General features: G+C 43.1%; 1 protein-coding gene and 1 pseudogene across 1 annotated transcript in view; both read left to right on the top strand.

Annotated features, from left to right (window-relative positions):
• Positions 1-11377, top strand: part of PRKAR2A (protein kinase cAMP-dependent type II regulatory subunit alpha) — a 106605-nt gene extending 95228 nt beyond the window's left edge. The window contains exons 9-11 of the mRNA XM_041761620.1: positions 4825-4890; positions 6807-6948; positions 7415-11377. Of these exons, the coding sequence (XP_041617554.1) occupies positions 4825-4890; positions 6807-6948; positions 7415-7548 (342 nt within the window). The 3' untranslated portion in view covers positions 7549-11377. The remainder of the gene's footprint in view (positions 1-4824; positions 4891-6806; positions 6949-7414) is intronic.
• A 2550-nt stretch (positions 11378-13927) lies between these two features.
• Positions 13928-15050, top strand: LOC121495805 (annotated as a pseudogene).
• The last annotated feature ends 8219 nt before the right edge of the window (positions 15051-23269 follow it).

The raw sequence follows: 23269 nt of genomic DNA, 5'->3' as shown, positions 1-23269 counted from the left end.
TTTATTGATGTGTTCATATGGATATTCTTTTTTAGTTAACAAATATGAATTATGTTGTTTGACTCTTTTTTAACATTGAATTTTGAATATTAAACCAACCTTGCATCCTGGAGTGAGCCCTACTTGGTCATGATATATATATTAGCCTTTTTATTTATTACTAGATTTAATTTGCTAAAACTTTGGTTTTTTTAATTTGAAGATCTGATTGACTTTATTAAGTAATTCATGAATTAGGTAGCATCCTATCTAGCATGTAGTGGGTAACTCCCTTGTTAAGGACTTTTGCGTTTGTTCATGAAGGGATTGGTCTGTAGTTTTTTCTCCTTGTGATGTCTTTGTCTGGTTTTGTTATCAACAACTCCAGACGATTTTAATGTTTGCTAAAGTTTGAAAACCACTGCTATAGCCTATTCTAAGGCTTGGTAATGCCCTTGCTTTAAGAATACTTGGTGGAGGGATGCCTGGGACGTTTAGTGGTTGAGTCTCTGCCTTCGGCTCAGGGTGTGATTCCAGAGTTCCCAGATCAAGTCCCACATTTGGCTCCCTGCAGGGAGCCTGCTTCTCCCTCTGCCTGTGTCTCTTTCTCTCTCTCTCTGTCTCCTTGAATAAATAAATAAATAAACTTTCTCTTAAAAAAAAAAAAAAGAGCCAACTCTCACCTTTTATTAATCCCATTAAACAATTTCTGTTTCTGTCTTTATCTCGTTTCCTTTCATCTCCTTCGTTTTTGTTATGTTCTCTCTTGAGTTGGTTGCTTAGCCCTTTACTTTCTAGCCTTTCTTCTTTTTCGATTATGAGCATTTTAAAACTAGAAGTTTCCCTACATCCCTGAAGATCAGTGATGATCGTCAGCATTTAGAGATTGCTGCCTCCCTCTTGACAGTAGTGCTTGGGCTGCTGTGACTCTTTAGCACCATATTCCTTCCTGCAGCCCAGCTGTTCTTTACATGTGATTGTGCATGAGAGTGGGTGCCCTACTTAATGCACACGTCCAACTGGGGCCCAAATACAGCAGAAAGAACGGAAGCCACTGCTTATTGCAGGGTATGGTGGGATGCTAGTATGCATCTCAGCCTGTCTCTAGGTATTGTCTAGACCATGTGTACCATCAGGGGGAACCCCTGGCAAGCTGCCCCCTTCAGAGTTGCTCTTATTACATCCTTACAAATTTTTATTCTTTATTTTACAAATAGAATTTTTATTTTAAAGCCAAAGAATATGACATTTTAATGTTATGCTTGTGTACTTTGTAATGTTTTAATAATTTTTGCGTTTATCCTAATTGATGGGATATTTTACCTGTTCTCTGAATATGTGAACAGAATGTATACCTCATAAAAAGTATGTTTCATGTATTCAGCATTAAGTACCATTTCATTAAGCCAACAAGGCGCCATGTCCTGAATTAGAGTTTCAGTCATTCTTATGGTGGGATATGGATCTTTATCATCATTTGTGAACAAGAGACATTTATTTAATATAAAGCCCAGTGAATTTCATCATATGGATGATAACCTAGTCAGTACCTGCTGTAGACATTCAGAAACTATTTATAGAAACACCTGATATGTTCACAAAAATTTTAAATATTTTTTATGGCTTTTTTACTCCAGAATATAGAATGGAATATTCTTTCTGTGAGATGTATCTTAGTGGACTTGACAATTTGAAAAGCAAGGCACTCTTCCATTGAGCTCCTGGGTAGATACCTCATTCTACTCTTTCCCCCCCTGTAAACTGACAGGCATCCTACAAAATCTGAACAACCAGCTTTGCATGCACTATCCATCACGGGACCTGAGGGGGATGGGAAATACTTGTCCTGGCCCATCTCTGTCTCAGCCTAACCAGGCTGTTTCATGAGGCTGAAAATGCCACACAGTATGTCCCCTCAGATACCACAAAAATAGATTATTTTCTTTTTCTTCTTTTTTAGTTTTTAAAAAGATTTAATGTATTTATTTGAGAGAAAGAGCGAGCCTGATGGGGACAAGATGAATAGAGGAGAGGGAGAAGCAGACTGTCTTCTGAGCAGGGAGCTCAGTGCGGGGCTCAGTCTCAGGACCTAGAAATCATGACCTGAGCCAAAGGCAGATACTTAACCAACTGAGCCCCCCAAATTAGACTATTTTCAACTGATACTATCATCGTTCATAGATTTATTTATTTATTTATTTATTTATTTTAAAAGATTTTATTATTTATTCACAAGAGACACACAGAGAGAGAGAGGCAGAGACACAGGCAGAGGGAGAAGCAGGCTCCATGCAGGGAGCCCGATGTGGGACTCGATCCTGGGACTCCAGGATCACGCCCTGGTCCAAAGGCAGGTGCTGCTGAGGCACCCGGGGATCCCCCCGTTCATGGTTTTATTTAAAATTTTTCTTCTTAAATTGTTTGTGAACTATGATAATCCTTTCTGGTGATATATTAGCAAGTTAGTAAAATTAAAGGGATTAGAGATGATCCTCTTGATTCCACCAGCTATGTCCCCTACCTCCTATGACAAAGTTATCTTCTGAGCTCCTGAGGAAACTCATCTGTAAAATGCAATGGCAGTAGTACTGAGTTTATCTTCTTGGGAGATTGTGTGAACCAATATACATGCAGCTCACACCAGAGTGCCTGCTGGGAGTGAGCACACAGCATCGTTAGCAGGTTCTGTTTTATTTGAGCTCCTCTGTTCATCAAACTCATTCTCTTCACACTCATTCTTTTCACCCTGTAGACATGCCTGAGTCTCTCTTGTCCTCAAAATATACACGTTTCTCCACTCACTCTGTTTTCACTCCAGCTACTAGCTTCTCATTCCTTTCACAGGCAGGCATATTCAAAGTGTGGGTCTCACAATGTGAACTAGCAGAAGCCAGACACAAAAGGCAATGTATGATTCCATTTATATGAAGTTAAGGTACAGCCTTACTTTCCTTAACAGGAGTTAAGGAAAACTGCAAGGACAGAAGTCAGATACAATTATAGGTGAAGTAGTGGTGGTTTTAACTGAAAAACACTCCATAGGGTGGAGGCCAGAAAGATTTTCTGTTGTGGTTTGTTTGTTTGTTTGTTTGTTTGTTTTAAAGATTTTATTTATCCATTCATGAGAGAGACAGAGACACAGGCAGAGGAAGAAGCAGGCTCCACGCAGGGAGCCCGACATGGGACCCAATCCCAGGTCTCCAGGATCATGCCCTGGGCCAAAGGCGGCACTAAACCGCTGAGCCACTAGGGCCACCCAGATTTTCTGTTTTGATCTAGGGGGTGGTCACACAGGTGCATACATGTGTGAAAATTTATTAGGCTGCAGCTGTGAAAAATGAGCCCTCACTCTTTTTGAGTGAACAAAAAGAGTTCACTCAACCTTCACCACCTGTCACTTTTGTGGCTCATCCCTACCATTCACATTCTTGGTCACCAGAATGTTTCCACACATTTGAATCATTATTACTCTTGACCTCCCAGCAACACTGAACACTGGTAATCACATCTTTATGAAACTCCCTTCTTGGACCTAGAAACTACTCTTCTTCCTGGTGACTGTGCCTCTGGTTCCCCTTTAGCTTCCTTCAGCAACCTCTGTCAGAAAGCTCTTTGTGTAACTCTAGAATCTCATGCTGATTTGGCTCTGCTGGGTACAGGGTACATACCCAGCACAGCAGCATAGAAACCCACAGGCACCCCTTTATAAAGCTGTGGCTTTTACTGACATGGAGCAGTGATTATTACATAGTGAACTGGGACTAGACTAACTGAGGAATGGCAGCCTCAGCTGGAAGGTGTCCACTTGGAGTTCTCTGTGGTAGTTGGAAGACGTTGAAGTCTTAACAAAAATTCAGAAGTGTAGATTCTTCTGAAGACATAAGACCCACATAGAATGAGGACACATGATTAGTATTGAATTATCCAGTATAGATGGTTATTGCTCCAGATATTAAGAGAAAGGTGTCAGAGACTGAAGTGAGCTTGTGAAAGCCTTTTCTCCTGTGTCTGCTTGCTTAACTCTTGCCTCATTCCAGCCTTTGCTCAAATCTCACCCTCTTGATGAAACTCTGCTGTATACTGTAGCCATCTCCTCCCCCCAGTACTCCAGATCCTACCTTCCTCTACTTTCTCTCCATAGTAGTACTTAATTGCCTTCTAACACAATAGTATCATTTGCTGATTCATCATGTTAATTGTTTGCAGTTTGTTTGCCCTATCAGCCTGTAATTTCCACAAGGGTAGGGATATTTGTTTTGTCCACTTACATCTCACATGCCTAGAACAGTGCTTTGGCACATACTAAGTTCATAAATACCCATTGAATTACCTGAATGACTGGTTCAGCCAAGTGGTTTAAAATCCAAGCAAGGAAAAGAAAAGCCTGAAGCTCATAAGGGTGACATCAACCCATATCATAGTACCTCCCTCACCAAGGCAGAGCTTTCTCCAGATCCACACTGTCCTCTGGAGGGCTGCATTTGGTCGTGCCAGGAGTCACCTTGATATTGTCTGTAGCAGTCTTGGCTGCTGCTCCCCCCAGTCACAGATTCCTGAGCAGCAACAATAGTAATGCTTTGTATAATTGGCAACCCAAGTATTATCCATGGGGAAAAATGTGAATATTCCATGTCAGGAAGTGAGAGATGTGTGTTATAGTTGGATTGACATCCCCAGGGACCAGGATCCTTTCATTTTGTACTGAATTTGTTAGCCATTGGTTAATTTGTAGAGTTAGAAAATAAATACAAATCAGAGCTCGGGCAATGAGATAATGATCTATTTCTATGTCTTTTACCAATACGTATGTATGTATAGCTCTGACAACCTTCTCTCCCTTCCCAGGGTGAAAAGGCTGATAGCTTCTACATTATAGAGTCTGGGGAGGTGAGCATCCTGATCAGAAGCAAGGTGAGTCTGCATGTGATGGTACAAGTTAGGCCAGGTGCATGCACAGGAAGTAGCTGCTTGCTTTCAATAATGTGAAATGTGTCTAGTGTAACAAAACCATCATTGTTCTATGGAACTGGCAAAGGCCCATGTTTAAGTATCTCCAGTGGTAGGGATTTATTATATTTCTCCTTATTCCTATAGCCTTTGCCTCTGTGACATAATTAATGATATGAGAAATATTGGCCTACAAATCAATAAGACAAAGATAAACACAGCTTAGTAAAAAGTGGGGTAATTACATGATAAAGGTGTACACATGGGTGTTGAATATGAAAAAAATCTTCCTTCCTATAGTACTGGTGGGGAGGTCTGTCGGACCAGTATTACTATGCCATTTCATGGATAGGGAGGCCTAGAAAACTGATGACCTGTAGGTGGGAGGAGTGATTCTTATCATAAATCCATTGTCACCAGATTTCCCTATTCCAAATTTTTTAAGAATGTAGAATTTACTAAAATGGTTAAATATAATACTAACCTAATACGAAACCTTTCACAGAATATCTTTAGTAAAAGTTAAATATGGAGAAAGAAAAACATTACCACCTGTAAGATGGCTTGATTCCTGATGAAAAATAGATCTGCTGTTTCACATGAAACAATAGGTTGAAACGTCTCTGTTCTTTTACTTGTTTTTGGACTAGTGATATATGCTTGCACATTTCTCAAGTACTCATTGACACCTCCTGATCACAGCATAGTGTTGGATATGTGGGACCAGCAGCACTGTGGCCCTGGGGAATGAGGGAACTTGTCAGGAATGTAGTCCTGGGCTCTGCCCCAGACCTACTAATCAGAATCTACATTGTAACAAAACCCCAAGGGAGCTGGTGTTCCTGTGACAGTGTGGTAACTGCTACTCTAAAGAAGGGACTAGATGGGCACAAACACATCTGCAGCCCCAGAGAATGGTGCAGAAATTGGAAGGAGTGTTGGCTCTGATGGAGCAAATCAACTTCAGAGCAGACAGGTTGGGGCAAAAGTGTGGAAGGAGGATTAACCGCCTATAACCTAAAGAGCCTCTTAGAGATTAAGACTAATTCTTACTAATAAACTCTAAATAATTTTTTACTTAAATTATTGCTTAACAGATGGATTTGTTAAAAAAAAGTAAATTAGATATTAAATATAATATGCTACATTATTTTCACTAATTTGAAATTACAAATTCCAACCTGCTTGATTTCTTAATACAGAGTTAAATCACTAAATATCCAGGTTGAAAATTATCAAAAAATGTTTTTAATTACGCACCTCTTCTAAAAAAAATGTATATGTTGGGGGGGACCACTAACTTAAGATACACACTGTACCTAAAAGAAAATTTGTCACTGTATTGTTTGAGAAAGGCAGTCTCAAATCAAAAAGAAGTAAACCCAGGATTGTGCCTTAACCTAAGAGAAACACTGACATCATTTAGCAGGAATTAGCTTTTCCCTTGTGCCTTAGAAGTTAGCATCTACCAAAAGAAGAGCATTCACATATATATTAAATATGTGTAAATGTATATTAAAATACATATGTATTTTATGTTAATATATAATGTATGTTATAATAATTGGATATATATTTTCTTTGGAAGATATATCTAAATCTCCCAAAGAAAATGGTCTGTTCCCTACCTAACTTAATCATTACCTGAAAGGTGTTGGGACTTGGATGAAGCCCCAGGTAAAAGCCAACTCCTCTAATTAAATCAGACCACTAAGATGAATTAGCCCATGCAGTTTACATGGTACAGTTAGTGTCTCCACAAAGTGAATTTCTTAATAATTGTGTTAAGTGTCCTGAGAAGGGAATGCAAGTGTGTGTGACTTGACATGCCCAGCTGTGATTCTAGAATCAGCCTAGGTCATGTTTTCCACCTGCTCTAGACTAAAGCAAACAAGGATGGTGGGAACCAGGAGGTTGAGATTGCCCGTTGCCATAAAGGGCAGTACTTTGGAGAGCTTGCACTGGTCACCAACAAACCCAGAGCTGCTTCAGCTTATGCAGTGGGAGATGTCAAATGCTTAGGTAAGAAAAACAAATTCTTTATGCATTTATACTTTTTTTTTCTAACACACAGTACTTTTTTTTTTTCCCCATCAGTAAGCCTTGACTCATTTCACCAGTTCTCACACACCTCTAGGCTTGAACAGCCTGTGGGGCCAACTAGAAATGGGTGAATATATCCTTTGAGCAAACATTTCTGAGCACTGAGTATAGCCTGTGAGAAGAGCAGTAACAGAGGCAGAGAAGTCCAGGACTCTGTGGGGATCCAGTGAATAGGTGCTGCTCAGCTCTGCAAAGTCATAAACAGATGACACAGCCAGCTATACTCACATAGAAACATCTGTCTTTTTTCCAAGTGCCCAGGATCCCACAGTCTCATTCCCCAAGGTGAATGGGTATATTTAAGAAAAGGTTTGCATGAGGGAAATGACTGAATTACTGGTGTAGAGAATTCATTCTGTCTCGTGCCTTTTTTTTAACAACACAGTTATGGATGTACAAGCATTTGAGAGGCTTCTGGGGCCCTGCATGGACATCATGAAGAGGAACATCTCCCACTACGAGGAACAGCTAGTGAAGATGTTTGGCTCCAGCATGGATCTGATTGATCCTGGGCAGTAGGTGTGCCACACCCCAGAGCCTTCTCAGTGTGACACCAAAACCTTCCGGTCAGCCACAGAACACACACAGAAGACAGACACGACAGAACTGTTCCTGCTCTTGCCACCGCCGCTGCTACTGCTACGGCCGTGGGCATTTAGAAAACTTGAAAGTCAGCACTAAAAGATGGGCAGAGGTTCAACCCACACCTCCTCCACTTTGCTTCTGAAAGCCCATTATTAGACCACTTGTAATGATTATTCCAACCCAGTTGTCAAATCTTTGGTTCAAAATGGCATGTCTCTCCAACAATTTAAGTGCCTGATACAAAGTCCAAAGTGTAATCATCTTCCTTTCCTCTCTGGCTGCTACTGTTGCTGTTGGAAGTCACCACAGGTCTGCACAAACCTGTGTATAACTGTAGACACCCACCCCTGACTTTTCTCAAGGGAGGAAATATTGTAGCCCTTGATCTTCTCCTTCGTTTGTCCTTTGAGAAAATCCACATTTGTTCACAATTGTAGCCTTTGGTTTTACAGTAGATGGCGGCAGGTAGGCTGGAGGTCTGTGGTCCTGTGGCATTGTCCTGTCCGCTGCCAGCTGCACCTGTGACAGCTGTCTCCAAACTCACAGTGATGCTTAGCAAAAGGCTTTGCCTAGGACCCAGCTGGTCAGCACCCCAGCACACACTGATTGGTCATGAGGACCCTGGTTAGAGCAGAAAATTTGGGTTCAGCACATTCTACAGGTAGCAGAGCGCCAGGGAAGGTTTTCTGGGTTGGGGGTTTTGGTTTGTGTTGTTTAGTTTTAGGTTTTGTTTCGTTTTACTTAATCTCTGTGCAGTTTGCATGAATGAATTACTGTCCATTTCTAAGGAGCCAGGGTCTGAAGGTGCCATCACTTTATCTGACCCAAATACTTCCCTGGACAACTCCTGCCATCTCGTTTCCAGTTGCCCCTACCAGCTGATAATGGCAGTGTGCCAGGCAAGAGGTTGTACTAAGAAGAGAACCCTTTCCTTTTACTCCAGTGTTGTTACATAGCTTTGCTGTTGAACTATCAATTTTTAAACTCTTTAAAGAAGATGCAGCTATTTTTTTGGAAATTAAAAAAAAATTTATTTCTGTATTTTGGGAATTCCCATTGGACCTGTTCATGTATGTCAGTTTGTCAACTGACTCAGGCATTCATCCTGAAGATCAGCTCTTTGTTTTTAAAAATCAGAATCATTCACAATGTCATAGAATTACTGCAAAGACCTTTCTGATTAAGGTGTTGTGATATTTGGGGTTCTAACTATTAGCCCCAAAGGAAAGTAACCTAGCTTGTATTTTAAAACTTTTTAACCTTTTAATAATATCAGGTAGAAATTCTGATGAATTATCCTAATTAACTAGATATATTTCAGAATGAATTTTTGCTTCAGAATGACTTAGAATCAGATACTACAAGAGATCCTAAGAGCAGTGTGAAGTTTGCATAGAGATGAATTTGAATATTGTAGCCAAGTTTATATTCAATCAAGAGGCCCTTTCCAATATGATTTACTTCTTAAACTTATGTGATTCAATAAATCCCTAAGAGATTACATGCTGAGGTTTGAGTCATTCCTGTTGTAGGATAATGATGGAGCCCACATGGTCCCTTCCGTTGTCCACAGAAGCCAGGCTTTCTGCTTTTAGCATAGACAGTGTGGTGGAGAGATTTCCAGAGTGGTGACCCAACCACAACCTTGGTCAAGTCTCCCTTTTTCTTGTGTTCTGTGAAGCGAAAGCAAAAGGACTCTTTTCAGACTGCCCTAGCTAGGTAGCCTGCATTGCAACTCTCAGAATCGTGAAAGGTTATAACTAATACCCCAAAACAGGCAGCTAGCGCTGGGAAAGCCCATGTGGCTTTTTCCCATGATTTTCCAAGGTTGTTCTTCTCTAAGGTGTTGCTTTATTAGCATCAAATAAATTAAGAAAGCAGATCTTGTAATTTAGCAGATAAGAATCACACCGTTTCTTCCAGAAGCAGCAGGTACATTGAGCTTTAGGAGTGTCACAGAGGCCTAACCTCAGACTATGTGTGGACTCTGTTTAAACACTGAGCAGATGCCCCCTTTGTACCTCCGTGCCAGCATTAGTCAGGGCTGGCTGTGAGCTTAGTGCCAGAGTCACTCCTGCAGGCTGCTAGGCATGGGCCTTCTCATCCTGCCTTCTTACACATCCCAGTTCAGTCTTCCCCTTCACAGAAGCCTCTGATGCCCCCAACTCACTGATGGTTACTGTTTTACAGAGTAGAATTCATCTAGATTTGAGTCCTCCTGCTCTAACAACAGACTGACATATGGATCATGAGTCCAGATCCTCACTGCATTCGGGGTCCCTTGGGGGTCCGGCTTGAGGAAGGAAGACTTTAAAGGGACCAGTGTGAGTGAAATAGGACACAGCCATTAGCAAGGTGCCAGAAGTCTGCCAGAGTTTCAGTTCTTTTTGCAGCATGAGGACTCAAAGGTAGCAGGCCCAGTTTGACCGAGGACTCTAGTGTCCACATTATACCAGGCAAGCCCTGCACCAATTGGTTGGGCTTCAAGGGGAAGAGCGTGTTTGGACAGGGATCCCTTTGTTAATTGTTTTATATTGTTCTCTTCCATGGGTTAGAGCTTCATGGCTTCTTCATGGCCTCTTTCCTGGCTCTGCTATTGATTTGGGATGGTAGAGAATATTCCTGAGAGCCTCGAGGTTCAACCTACAGTATTTTCCTTCCTTCTAGCCCCAGTTTATCACACCCACTCTCTTCTTTTGGTTGTAGTCTCTGAAGGAAGGTTTCATGTGCCCTGTCCTCTTAGTAGATAGTCTAACATAGAATTGCTATAGATTCTCAGAAGTCAGAGTGCAGCTTTTCTTTGAGCAGTTTAATGAATGAATTCAGCAGCAAAGTGGCAAGAAATGGTTCTCCAGCCAGGAGAAGTCATGTTTCATCCTCTTAATGCCCAGATTCTATGCTCACAATGGTAGTCAATGAGAGGTGCCACTGGTGCCCAGCAACACTCTGGGCACACAGCATCTCCATGTGAAGTCGCAGTGTAGAAACAATCTTCTCTCATTTACACAAAGTGAAAGAGCATTTTTGCACAGAGAAAAAGGAAAAAGACCCATGAATGTCATCTTTTATCTTTTGTTTTCAGTTGGCTGATGTTTGGAATTTTTGTTCTTGACATACACTTGTAAACCAGTCTTGCCAAGATAAAAGTTGTTTTGGTTTTTCACTACAATTACCTCTTGTTCCTCCTGTCTTGACTGCTGACGTTCCTCAATTATTCTAATGTCTATTTTATGGGAAGCAGCCTTCCCTATGGGTTTCCTTTTACATACTGCAGGGCTATCTTTATACTTAAAAAAAAAAAAAAAAAAAAGAAAGAAAAGAAAAGAAAAGAAAAGGAGAAAACTATCACTAACCTCATGGGGGATTTGCAGAAAACCATTTAGCCCACCTTAAGCAAAAGGTAGATTTCCTCATTGTTTTCATAAGCTCATTGTAATAAAAGAAATCTAATTCAGCATTATTGTGCTACCTCAAAGGTAAAATGTTTTAAGGTATTTTTTTGGTCCTGAGTTCACATAGTGTTTGAAATGTCTTTCAATTGGAATTGTTTTTTAAATCATTGGGGAGAATCTTATTTTAAACATTTTACACTTGTATTTTAATCTCAGAAGAATAAGTGATTAGAAAGTGATCAATTCTTGTTCTGTAGTATTGAACATATAATTAAATCATTGTTTGCCATAAACAAGGTCGGGTTTTTTAAAAGGAAACTCTAGGGCTTGGCTTTGCTCTTGGTTAATAAAGGCTGACAAATCATGTCTGACTTTCTGGTGCGGCCTTGTGTTGTTTGTCCTCTCATTTTAGGGTTCCAGGCCATCATAGAACTCATCTGGCAGATACATGGTTGGGACTGGGATATGAGCTCTTGAAAATTAAAGAGGAGGCCTGGCCTATGTATCAGGGTTCTCTAATAAGAACGAATAAGGAGTGTGAGTGTGTGTGTGTGTGTGTAAAGAAATTTATTATAAAGAATTGGTTTATGCAAGTATGGAGGTGGGCAGGTCTCATTATCCGCAGGATGAGTTGGCAAACTGTAGACCAAGGAGAGCTGATGATTTCATTTCAGTCTGAGTCTGAAGGGTTGAGAACCATGAGAGCTGATAGTGGTCCTTTCAGAGGGTAGCAGACTGGAAACCCAGGAAGAGCCAATGCTCCAGTTTGAAGCAGTCAGGCAGGAAAATTCTCTTGAGAAAGAGTTCCTTTGTTCTTTCTGGGCCTTCAACTGATTAGATGAGGCCCACCCACGTTGGGGAGGGCAATATGCGTTATTTACTCAATCTACTGATTTAAGCGTTGATGTCATCTGAAAACACCCTTACAGAAACTCCCAGAACAGTGGTTGACCAAATATCTGGGCACTACGTGGCCCAGTCAAGTTGATGCATAAAATTAACTATCATAGGGGCACCTGGGTAACTCAATCACTCAGGCCTGTGACTCTTGATCCCAGCCTAGGTCTTGATCTCAGGGTCGTGAGTTCAAGCCCCATGTTGGGCTCCACACTGGGTGTAAAGCCTACTTGAAAATAAAAAAATTAGGGGATTCCTGAGTGGCTCAGCAGTTTAGCACCTGCCTTCGGCCCAGGGCATGACCCTGGAGACCCGGGATTGAGTCCCACATCGGGTTCCTGCATGGGGCCTGCTTCTCCCTCTGCCTGTGTCTCTGCCTCTCTGTCTCTCTGTCTCTCTCTCTCTCTGGGTCTCTCATGAATAAATAAATAAATAATTAATTAAAATAAAAATAATAAAAAAAATTCAGCGGTGCCTGGGTGGTTCAGTCAGTTAAGCATCTGACTCTTGATTTTGGCTCAGGTCGTGATCTCAGGGTCATATGATTCAGTCCCACACTGGGCTCCATGCTGGCTGTGGAGCCTGCTTAGGATTTTCTCTCCCTCTCCCTCTGCCCCTTCCACATACACCCTGTATGCATATACCCTGTCTCTAAAATAAATAAATAAAATCTTTAAAAATAAATGAACTTAATTTTTTTTTTTTTTTTTTTTTTTTTTTTTTTTTTTTAGTTTTTAACAATTCTGAAAAGTTAACTATCACATCATGGTATTTGAGTTGTTGGGGATGTCATGGAAAGGCATCGAATATATCCCTTGTCAGGAAAGATAAACTCACCAATGAAGCCCAGCAAAAAACATTTCTTGTCTGACAATATTACTTATACCATTTCCTTCTCAGTAACATGGCTATAACGAGAACTAGCAATGATTCTGTGATAACCCAGTATACCTACAATTTCTTTCCAACTGACCAAAAGAAGCTGTTCTACAACAAAATCATGTTCCAGTTTGATCTTGCCTTGACCTGACAGTACAAAAGGGTCAAGTGGCAGGTAAACATATGAAATATCCCCATGGAGCTCAAGAAGCTGGGAGTTGAGCTGTCCAAAAGCCAAATTGGCCTTGTTTCAAGGCTTCAAAAATGAAATATGGCTTGCCTTTTGTGTTTTTAGTGGTGGTATTGTTATGAACAGTTAAGAAGTGCCAGGACAACAAGAAGATCATATTGTCCACAGTCTCAGCCTTGAAGAGGTCCTCACATGAGGGTTTTGCTTTCTTGTATGTTCGAACATAAGCTCTAAATTTGCCCTGTCAAAGGTACCTGAATAAATCTTCAGTGATAGTGCATCCATTTTGTAACAACAATTAAAACAGTTTACTTACACTGTGATTAAGGAATCTGTGTTTGTTTCACAAGGCATCAAGTATGAATTTGGCTTCCTTTACCCATCCTCTCTGTAGACAAATGCCCCGTCAGATCATGGCTCAGATACTGTTACCTGATTATTTGGGGATATGCAGATAGAATGCAGGGTGTTCACCAAGAACATACTGAATAATCACTTGTGAATTTATGTTGTTATCTTTTATTTTTATAAATCTTTTTTTTTTAATTTTTGCTATTTTATTTATTTATGATAGTCACAGAGAGAGAGAGAGAGGCAGAGACATAGGCAGAGGGAGAAGCAGGCTCCCCTTAGGGAGTCCAATGTGGGACTCCATCCCTGAACTCCAGGCTCATGCCCTGAGCCGAAAGCAGAGCTTAACCCCTGAGCCATCCAGGCATCCCTCACTTGTGAATTTAGAGGAGTATTATCTAGGTTCTGAATTAGAATGTCAGAAATTAGGTCTGACTCCACTTATTCATTCATTGAGCAAATTTTGATGACCTGCCGTGGACTTTCTGACACTGTGTTTAAACCCCAGGAGGGGCTTGGCGGAGGCCGGATTCCCGGGACTGATCAGAATTCAAGGTGCCAGCATCTTCTGCCCACACTTGTGCCTGCTGTCCCTGACCTAGTCATGCCTCGGGGCCAAAAGAGTAAGCTCCGTGCCCGTAAGAAACGCTGCCAGGCCCGTGTTGAGAGCCAGGGCCTTGGGCATACTCAGGCCACTACAGGAGAGGTCAATAAGTCCCCCTCTTCTGTTTCTGGGGATGCTCCCTCGAGCTCCCCTGCTGCTGGCGCTTCCCAGAAGCCTCAGGGATCCCAAGCCACTAGCTCTTCTGCTGCATGTGGTTCACGCCGCAGATCTAATGCAGGTGCCAAGAGCCGGGTTGACGGAGGTAAACATTCCTCCCAGGCCTCAACTTCCCCTGAGAGCTTCTAACCAGGAAGGTGGGAATATTGATGCAGTTCATGCTAGAAAGGTATGCAATGAAGGCACCCATTATAAGGGCAGAGATGCTGAAGATCATCAACAAAAAGTACAAGGAAGATTTCCCTGATATCTTCGGGAAAGCCTCTGAGCACCTGGAGCTGGTCTTTGGCCTAGAATTAAAAGAAATCAAGCCCGGTGGTCACTCCTATAACCTTGTGAGCAGCCTAGACATCACCAGTGATGGCGATGTGAGCAATGGCTGGGGTCCTCCTAAGAATGGTCTTCTTATGCCTCTTCTGAGTGTGATCTTCCTGAGTGGCAACCGAGCCTCTGAAGAGGATATCTGGGAATTCATGAATATCTTAGGCGTCTATGAAGGAAGGAAGCACGTAGTCTTTGGGGAGCCCAGGAAGCTCATCACCCAAGATTTGGTGCAGGAAAAGTACCTGGAATACCGCCAGGTGTCCGGTAGTGATCCTCCACGCTACGAGTTCCTGTGGGGCCCGAGAGCCCATGCCGAGACCAGCAAGATGAGAGTCCTAGAGTTTTTGGCGAAGGTCCATGATACCGTCCCCAGTGCCTTCCCATTCCATTATGAAGAGGCTCTGCGAGATGAGGAAGAGCAAGCCCAGGTCAGAGCCACGGCTAAGGCTGCCTTTGCTACCAAGGCCAGTGCACGTTCCAGGGCCACATCCAGCCGCTCCACTCCTCCCTAGAGAGGGCTGAGGCAGATTCTTCCCTCTGTGTTTGATGAGGGCTGCTAACCTTTAAAGTAGTGAGAGCCTAAGGTGGGGTTGGCAAGATCATAATATGTATCTTCTTTTTATTTTTCCTATTGTCCCTGGTAGCTTACAAATGTTCCTTTCATTAGAATGTTTATTTAGATTCAGAATATAAGTTTATAAATGACATAGATCACACATTGCAGTTTAGCAGGTTTAAGAGTAAGAGTTTTGGTATTGCATAATATAGCTTGAAAATTTTTGCATCTCCTTTGGGTTCCAGAACAAGATAATATGGTGTTGGAGTGGGGTTATTCTTGGAAATATGCAAGACCCAGCAAAAATACAGCTGTGGTTTAAAATAGAAACAAAGTAAAATGTAGTTAAATCTTGGATTATCTTATTCATTTTGTCGTTCTTTTTGTAAAATTCAAGGATATATATCTGAATGTCCTTATTCATGAATGCAGATAAAATTAAATAGTAATAAATTAAAAAAAAAAAAAAAAACCCAGGAGGGATGCCTGGGTGGCTCAGCAGTTGAGCGGCTGCCTTCAGCCCCAGGGCGTGATCCTGGAGTCCCGGATCTAGTCCAAAGTCGGGCTCCCTGGGATCCCTGGGTGGCGCAGCGGTTTGGCGCCTGCCTTTGGCCCAGGGCGCGATCCTGGAGACCCGGGATCGAATCCCACATCGGGCTCCCGGTGCATGGAGCCTGCTTCTCTGCCTCTCTGCCTGTGTCTCTGCCTCTCTCTCTCTCTCTCTCTGTGACTATCATAAATAAATAAATAAATAAAATAAAAAAAAAATACATCTCAAAGTCGGGCTCCCTGCATGGAGCCTGCTTCTCCCTCTGCCTGTGTCTCTGCCTCTCTCTCTGTCTGTTATGAATAAATAAATAAAATCTTAAAAAAAATAAATAAACCCCAGGAATTGGGTGTCTGGGTGGCTTAGTTAAGTGTCTGCCTTCACTCAGGTCATGATCCCAGGGTTCCAGGACCCAGTCCCGCATTGGGCTCCCTGCTCAGTGGGGAGTCTGCTCCTCCCTCTTCCTCTACCCCTACCTCCTACTCATGCTCTCTTTCTCTCACACTCTCAAATAAATCAATAAAATCTTTAAATAAATAAACCCCAAATAAATAAATAAATAAAAATCTTTTTTTTTTTTTTTTTTTTTTTGTAAAAATCTTTTAATAAATAAATAAATCTTTAAATAAATAAATCTTTAAATAAATCTTTAAATTCTCAAGAATGATAGGTCTGGGCAGCCCAGGTGGCTCAGCGGTTTAGCGCTGCCTTCAGCCCAGGGCATGATCCTGGAGTCCCGGGATCAAGTTCCACGTGAGGCTTCCTGCATGGAGCCTGCTTCTCCCTCCGCCTGTGTTTCTGTGTGTCTCTCATGAATAAATAAATAAAATCTTAAAAAAAAAAAAAGAATAATAGGTCTGCCAGGGCATCCTGGACCTTTCTTCCATTGATGATGGAGCTTATCCTCCATGTTTCTGGACTCATAGACAGCAGCCCCGGTTTCTTATTTCATGGATGATTATGCTCCCAATGCCTTATCGTTGCCCTTGGTCATGCTGCTCTTCTTTAAGGGCTGCTGCTGCCTCTTCATATAAAGTGAGTGGTTTGGACACACAGCATGCATTGTCCCTCACTGCTCTAGCCTGCATCACATAATTCTGGTTACACAGCATCTGAGACACCATTAAAGGAGAAAGACTAGATGTGAGATTTGGAGGAGACTCCCTCCAAATAAGGACTTCGCAGAAATTGTCACCTTCATCCTACCCTTCTAAACATCATGATGAAACTTGGCCAGAGATGACTTTTGGGCCTAGGTTGCATTTTGTGATGTCATAAGCTAAAAATCAAACTTTTCTGAAAGAGTGTCTCTTCTGTATGACATTTCTACCCCTTTCTCTGGCTTTTTCCCAAACAAAAGCCTTGATCCTATGAGCACTTCTTTCTCTTCTATAAAACCAGTTAACTGGCTTGTCTTTAAGCCCAGCCCATTTGCAGACTAGAGAGCAGGAGGCTGTCCAGGATGGAATGTGAAGCCCAAGGAGCCACCCCAGACACTAGGAAAGCCAGCAGGACCTGACCCCACTAATCATTCCATCCTGACAGGCAGAAGAATGGGCATTGGGCAGTCAGCTCTTGGGGAACACAGTTGAAATAGTACTAGCCAAATCTCCATGGCCTTCTTGGCCATCGGCCCACCACTTCCTCCCTCTGCAGAATTGTATTGAGCTAAGGGTCAAAAGTCACTGTGTGTGCTGCTGAAAGCCAGGATCCAGCAATCTCCTTCCTGACCAGGTCCTCCAGCCCCCAGAATGAGGAGGCAGAGGTGTGCAGTTGTTTTTTTCTACTAAACTGGTAAAAAGGAAGAGCTAAAGTCTAGACCCACCAGATAAGCAAACCAGCACTTTCCAGCATAACATCCAAGCATAGTTAAACTGGACATTTCCATTTTGAAAATGAAAGGCCTAGGCATGAAGGCTTACCTGCAGCACACTCTCCCATGCATGCCGCAAGCCCAGCCTGGGTAGCTGGAGGAGTAGGAGACCCAAAGCTGAGCCTTGGATCTGCAGGACAGGGCAGAGACCTTTGGGGCAAGCAAGCTGGAATAGCACAGGAGCCACGTTGGATTCTTGGCATCCTATCCTAGAGCCCCATGCCCAGAATAAGAAACGAGGCCTCACACAGGCTCCTATGACCCCAGACAAGGGACTGTTCCCCCTGACAGCTGCAGCCCTGGCAGCTCTGGAAGCCAGAGTGCTTTCCTAGCCAGGACAGAGCTGGGCAACAGAAAGCATGGGACCCTCAGGTGCCCACTTCAGGGCTCTGCCCCATCTCAGAACTCAAGATGGTTCCATGGGACTGGCAGCTCTGGGCTGAGGCTGGTGAGGCGAGAATGAGTTGGAGACCCTCCAGTACTTTGGCTTGCTCCTCTGTAAAGAAGGAAACAGGCTTATGGGAGGGCATCCACTCTGCTGCCCATTGCTTTGCCCACATGTGTTGGCCCAGTGGAATTCCAGGCTGGCCCTTCACCTGCAGGGGGCGGGCGGCCAAGGCCCAACCACAGAAGGAGGCTGGGGTGAGTGGCTGCTAGGGTCTCTCCCGTTGTGCTCACTTTAAGCTGGGCATCTCTGGCTCACAGCAAAAGCAGACCCCAATCTCTGACAGAAAACTGGCCTCACAACTGAAAACCTATGTGAGTTATTCTCATACCTGATAAATGGATAAAGCTAGTTTTATATTCCAGGAGGCTAGCTTTGCACCTGGAAATTGGTGTGGGGCTAGGTTTGCAAAATGCAGGCAAAGGTACACGAAGAGTGGGGCTTGTTGAGACCAGGCAGGCTTCCAGTACAATGGGAATTTCTCAGTGTCCTGGGCTCTGATTGTGGTGTGTGTCCAGGGCAATGTGCTGAGAGCTGCCTCCACCCTGGCCCTGAGGGATCCTTTTCTTGGTGTTTTTCCTGACTTTTGTTCTGTAAAAGCAACAACAACAAAAGTCAGGAATGACTTTGCAGCCAGCCCCTCCCCATGTGGCCCACTTCCCAGAGCTATGGATACAGGGGAGGGGGTAGAGTTGTGGGGGACCAGAGTCCTGCCTGTGCCTTGGGAACATCATGTTCTGGACTGGACTGAGAACTGCGCATCCAATCCTTAGGATCCATAGGCCCCAGGGGGTGGAGTTGAGCAATAATGGCCAGCTTAATTTAAGAAACAGGCAGGGAAGAGGTTTCTGATAGCTAACTGTCCCCAGGGCAGGACTACCATTGCACTCCCTTCTGACCCTACCCCTGGCCCTGACCCTGGCAAAGAGGAGCCCTTCCTTCCTTGATCCTAAGCCAAGGCTTCGTGGGAGGAACCAAGTGATTCCCCAACTGGGATCTTTAGCACAGAAAGGCTGCATCCACCTCCTGGTCCAACTCTCACTCCCTCCGCTTTTGGACAACCTCTTTCACCCTGGCTGATCCCTGGCTACTTATATCCCTGAGGAGAGGTCCCTGCTCAGCACCTACCGCCACCCTTCATCTCCAGGCCCCTTGCAATACTCACTGCCTGGCCCTTGTCCCATCCTCTACTCTTTTGTGCCTCTGTCCCCCTCAGCCATGGGCTCACCTCATTATTAGAGAAAACAGAGACATGGGCTAGAAGCCCTAGGCTCCTCCTCTGCTCCCCATGTCCCCCTTTAGATCCTGCCCCACTTCTCCTTCCATGGCAAGAACCTTGAGACTTCCCTACAGTCACCTCCTCACCTCATTTTCTGGCTACAGCTCACCACCACCTCGGTCCTTGGAGCCAGCTGAAGTCACCATGGTGGATTCCTCTCTCCCGCTTCAGGACCACCTTCTCAGGAACATCTAGTTCTCCTGGTTTTCTTCTCAGCTCTGTCAGCTTTAGCCCAGACTACAGTTAAATGTTGGGGTGTCCCAGGACTCCACTCCACTCCACTCCCACCCTGGGAGATTGTCAGAAGCAGTGTGGCCTTGGGTTCCCACCACGCCACTCACTCTAGATTTATACCTCCATCTGGGACAGTGTGCTGAGCTGAGTGTCCAGTGGTCTGGGTTGGGATTCCTCTCCCATCTCATCACTCCACCCACTGGGCACCTTCTACAAGTTTGCTTTGGTTTTTTTTATTATTATTATTATTATTTTTAATTTAAGATTTTATTTATTTATTCATGAGAGACACAGAGAGAGAGGCAGAGACACAGGCAGAGGGAGAAGCAGGCTCCATGCAGGGAGCCCGACGTGGGACTCGATCCTGGGTCTCCAGGATCACGCCCTGGCCTGAAGGCAGCACTAAACCGCTGAGCCACCAGACCTGCCCTAAAATTTTTTTTGAAGTGTGGACTATAACATATATAGGAAGGTGCCTAAAACAAAGACATTCTGCTTAATGATTTCTCACAGGCCAAACACTCAAAACAGAGCCCAGGTGAAGGATATCATTGGTGATCTATAGTGGCTGCCTCTGTGGCTCTCCAGTCATTCTTCCCGGCTCTGTCCCGAGTTCTAAGGTAAGGTGGTCATTACCTTAATTTTCTTGATCCTTACCACCTAAACATGCCTCTCTGAAAAACTACTTTCTTGGGGCACCTGCCTGGCTCAGTTGGTGGAGCATGTGACTTTTGATCTCCATGTCAGGAGTTGAAGCCCCAGGTGTAGAGCTTACTTAAAAACAACAACAACAATAAATAGATAGATACACTTTCTTCATACAGCGATATAATAAACACCTATAATTAAAGTCATAAGGGAGAACCTATCCTAACTGCTGGGTTTTAGCACAGTCTTTATCTTTTCCTCTTTTGTTTACCCCCTGCCTCTCCCTTATCACCATCACTCTCTGGAAACCCATGTTTACAAGATACATATTCCCTGAGGCGCCTGTGTGGCTCAGTAGGTTAAGTGTCCGATTCTTGGTTTCAGCCAGGTCATGTCCCAGGGTCTTGGGATCAAGCCCCTGGTCGGGCTCTGTACTCAGCAGGGAGTCTGCTTGAGATTCTCTCCCTCTCCTTCCCCCTCTGCTCTCTCTCAAATAAATAAATTAAGTATATTTGCCTCCTCAAAAACTTAATACCCTGCTGTTGATTAGAAACCTTACTAATAATGTAGACAGTCAATTAACATGTTTTGTATGTTATATGTATTATATACTGTATTCTTACCAAAAGTAGGAAAGAAAATAAGAGAAAATATACTGTACTGTATTTATGGGAAAATATGCAAATAAGTGGAGTTCAAATCTGTGAGTGTCAAGTGTATATTTACGCAGAATGGTTTGTCTTTATTGCATACATGAGATCATTTTGTACACACTTTTCTGCATCTTTCCTTTCTCACTCATCTCAACTTCTTGCAAGTTCTCAACTTATTCTAGTTCCTCCTTTTTTTTAAGATTTTATTTATTTATTCATTATATATATATATATATATATATATATATATAGAGAGAGAGAGAGAGAGAGAGAGAGAGAGAGAAAGAGAGAGAGAGGCAGAGACACAAGCAGAGGGAGAAGCGGGCTCCATGCAGGGAGCCTGACGTGGAACTTCATTGAACCCGGGTCTCCAGGATCACGCCCTGGGCTGAAGGCAGCGCTAAACCGCTGAGCCACCTGGGCTGCCTAGTTCCTTCTTTTTGATAGTGACATGAAACCTGTCCCCAAACTCTATGATACTCCTCCCACAAAAGGTGGAGTCTAATTTCCCTCTTCTTGAACCTACATCCTGGTTTTAGCGACTTTGCTTTTAAAGAATTGAATGAGACAGAAATGACAGTGTGACTTCTGAGTCTAGGTTAGAAAGGCAATACAGCTTCCACCTGCCTTCCTCACTCTTGGGTCAGTCATCCTTGGAACCTAGCCACCGTGTTGTGAGGAAGCCCAGGCACACGGAGGCCAATGTGGGTGTTCCAGCCTCAGCTCAAGCCTGAGCTGATAGCCACCATCAAACATGCTTCAAGTGAGGGATCTTCTGATGATTTCAGCCCCAGCTTTCAAGCTGCCCAGACTGGGATGTAGCAAAGAACAGTCGCCACTGAATCTTGCTTAAATGACAGGTTTGTGAGCAAAATAAATGTTTTTAGCCACTATTAGGTAGTTTTTTTACACAGCATAGTAGCCAGAACAGTGTAGAGGTACCAAAATGTCTCTAATCATGATCTTATGGATAGGCCATCACTTTGCATTTTTTTCCCACTACACATAATGTAGGAATAAATGTCCCTGACCATACAGCTTACATCTCAATTGTTTTATTTCTTTTTAGGATTTTATTTATTTATTCATGAGAGACACAGAGAGAGGAATAGACACAGACAGAGGGGTTAGCAGGCTCCCTGTAAGAGTCTGATGTAAGACTCAATCCCAGGACCCCAGGATCACGACCTGAGCCAAAGGCAGTTGTTCAACCACTGAGCCACCCAGGTGCCCTTATTAGTGCTTTTATTTCTGTAAGTGAGAATCCAAAAAGTTTAGGATTATAGAGCCCAAAAGTGTATGCATTTTTATTCTACTGGAGTTTGCCAAATTGCTTTCCAAAAAGGCTGTAACCAGTCACCTTTGTCAAGAACGTTTGGATGAATCCTTTTCCTTACATACTGGAAAGAAGAGTTGGTGCAACCCTTTTTAATTTTTGCTAGTCTACTAAATATAAAGTGACAACTCATTTTTCTTTTTTAAAAAATTAATAGTGTTTTTTAAAAGAGTGACTTTAGGTTCATAGCAAAAATGAGGGAAAGTACAGAGAGTTCCCATATCCCCCCTCCCTGGCCCAAGACACAGCTTCCCTCCCCATCAGCATCCCATATCAGTGTGGTATATTTGTTACAATCAATGAACCAATGTTGACCCATTAGCAACCAAAGTCCAGAGTTTACATAGAGTTCATTCTTTTTGTTGTACATTCTATGGGTTTTGACAAATGTATAATGAAATGTATCCACCATTATAGTATTATACAGAAGGGTTTCACTGCACTAAAAAATCCCGTGTTCCACCTATTCATCTCTCTCTTTCCTTCAAATCCCTGGCAACCACTGATCTTTTTATTCTCTCCATAGTTTTGTCATTGTTACATTTTTACTCTGACTCACATTCCTTGCCTTCTGATGAATGGGACCATTTTTTTCATGTTTTGAGGTTCTGTTGGTTGCCTCACAGTCCTTTATCTCCTTCGTCTTTGCTAATAAATCCAGATTTTATCCAGTGGCAAGTGTCCAGTCTCAAGTGATGAATGAATCCTGACCCCATTCCCTGACCTCTCAGACTCCTAGCGTGATTTCCTATAGGAAATTTCCCACCAAGTACAATTCCTATACCTTTCATAATAAATTATTCCTAAGTATTTTATAGTTCTTTTATTGTTAATTGAATGTTTTTCTCAACTTTATTGATTTCTAGGGGCTTATTATTATTATTATTTTTTATTTATGATAGTCACACACAGAGAGAGAGAGAGACAGGCAGAGACACAGGCAGAGGGAGAAGCAGGCTCCATGCACTGGAAGCCCGACGTGGGATTCGATTCCGCGTCTCCAGGATCGTGCCCTGGGCCAAAGGCAGGCGCTAAACCGCTGCGCCACCCAGGGATCCCTCTAGGGGCTTATTTATAGTAAGTTTAAAAAAATTTTTTTTTTTAAGTATGCTCCATGCCCAGTGCAGAGCCTGATGAGGAGCTCGATCTCATAACCCTGAGATCACGACCTGAACTGAAATTAAGAGTCAGATGCTTGGGCAGCCGGGGTGGCTCAGTGGTTTAGTGCCGCCTTCAGTCCCGGGATGTGATCCTGGAGACCAGGGATCCA

This window comes from Vulpes lagopus, chromosome 7, assembly GCF_018345385.1.
Source record: "Vulpes lagopus strain Blue_001 chromosome 7, ASM1834538v1, whole genome shotgun sequence".
In the NCBI taxonomy this organism is placed as follows: domain Eukaryota; kingdom Metazoa; phylum Chordata; class Mammalia; order Carnivora; family Canidae; genus Vulpes; species Vulpes lagopus.
Note: the sequence above shows the minus strand (reverse complement) of the source record. Positions and strands in the feature narration are given on the sequence as shown.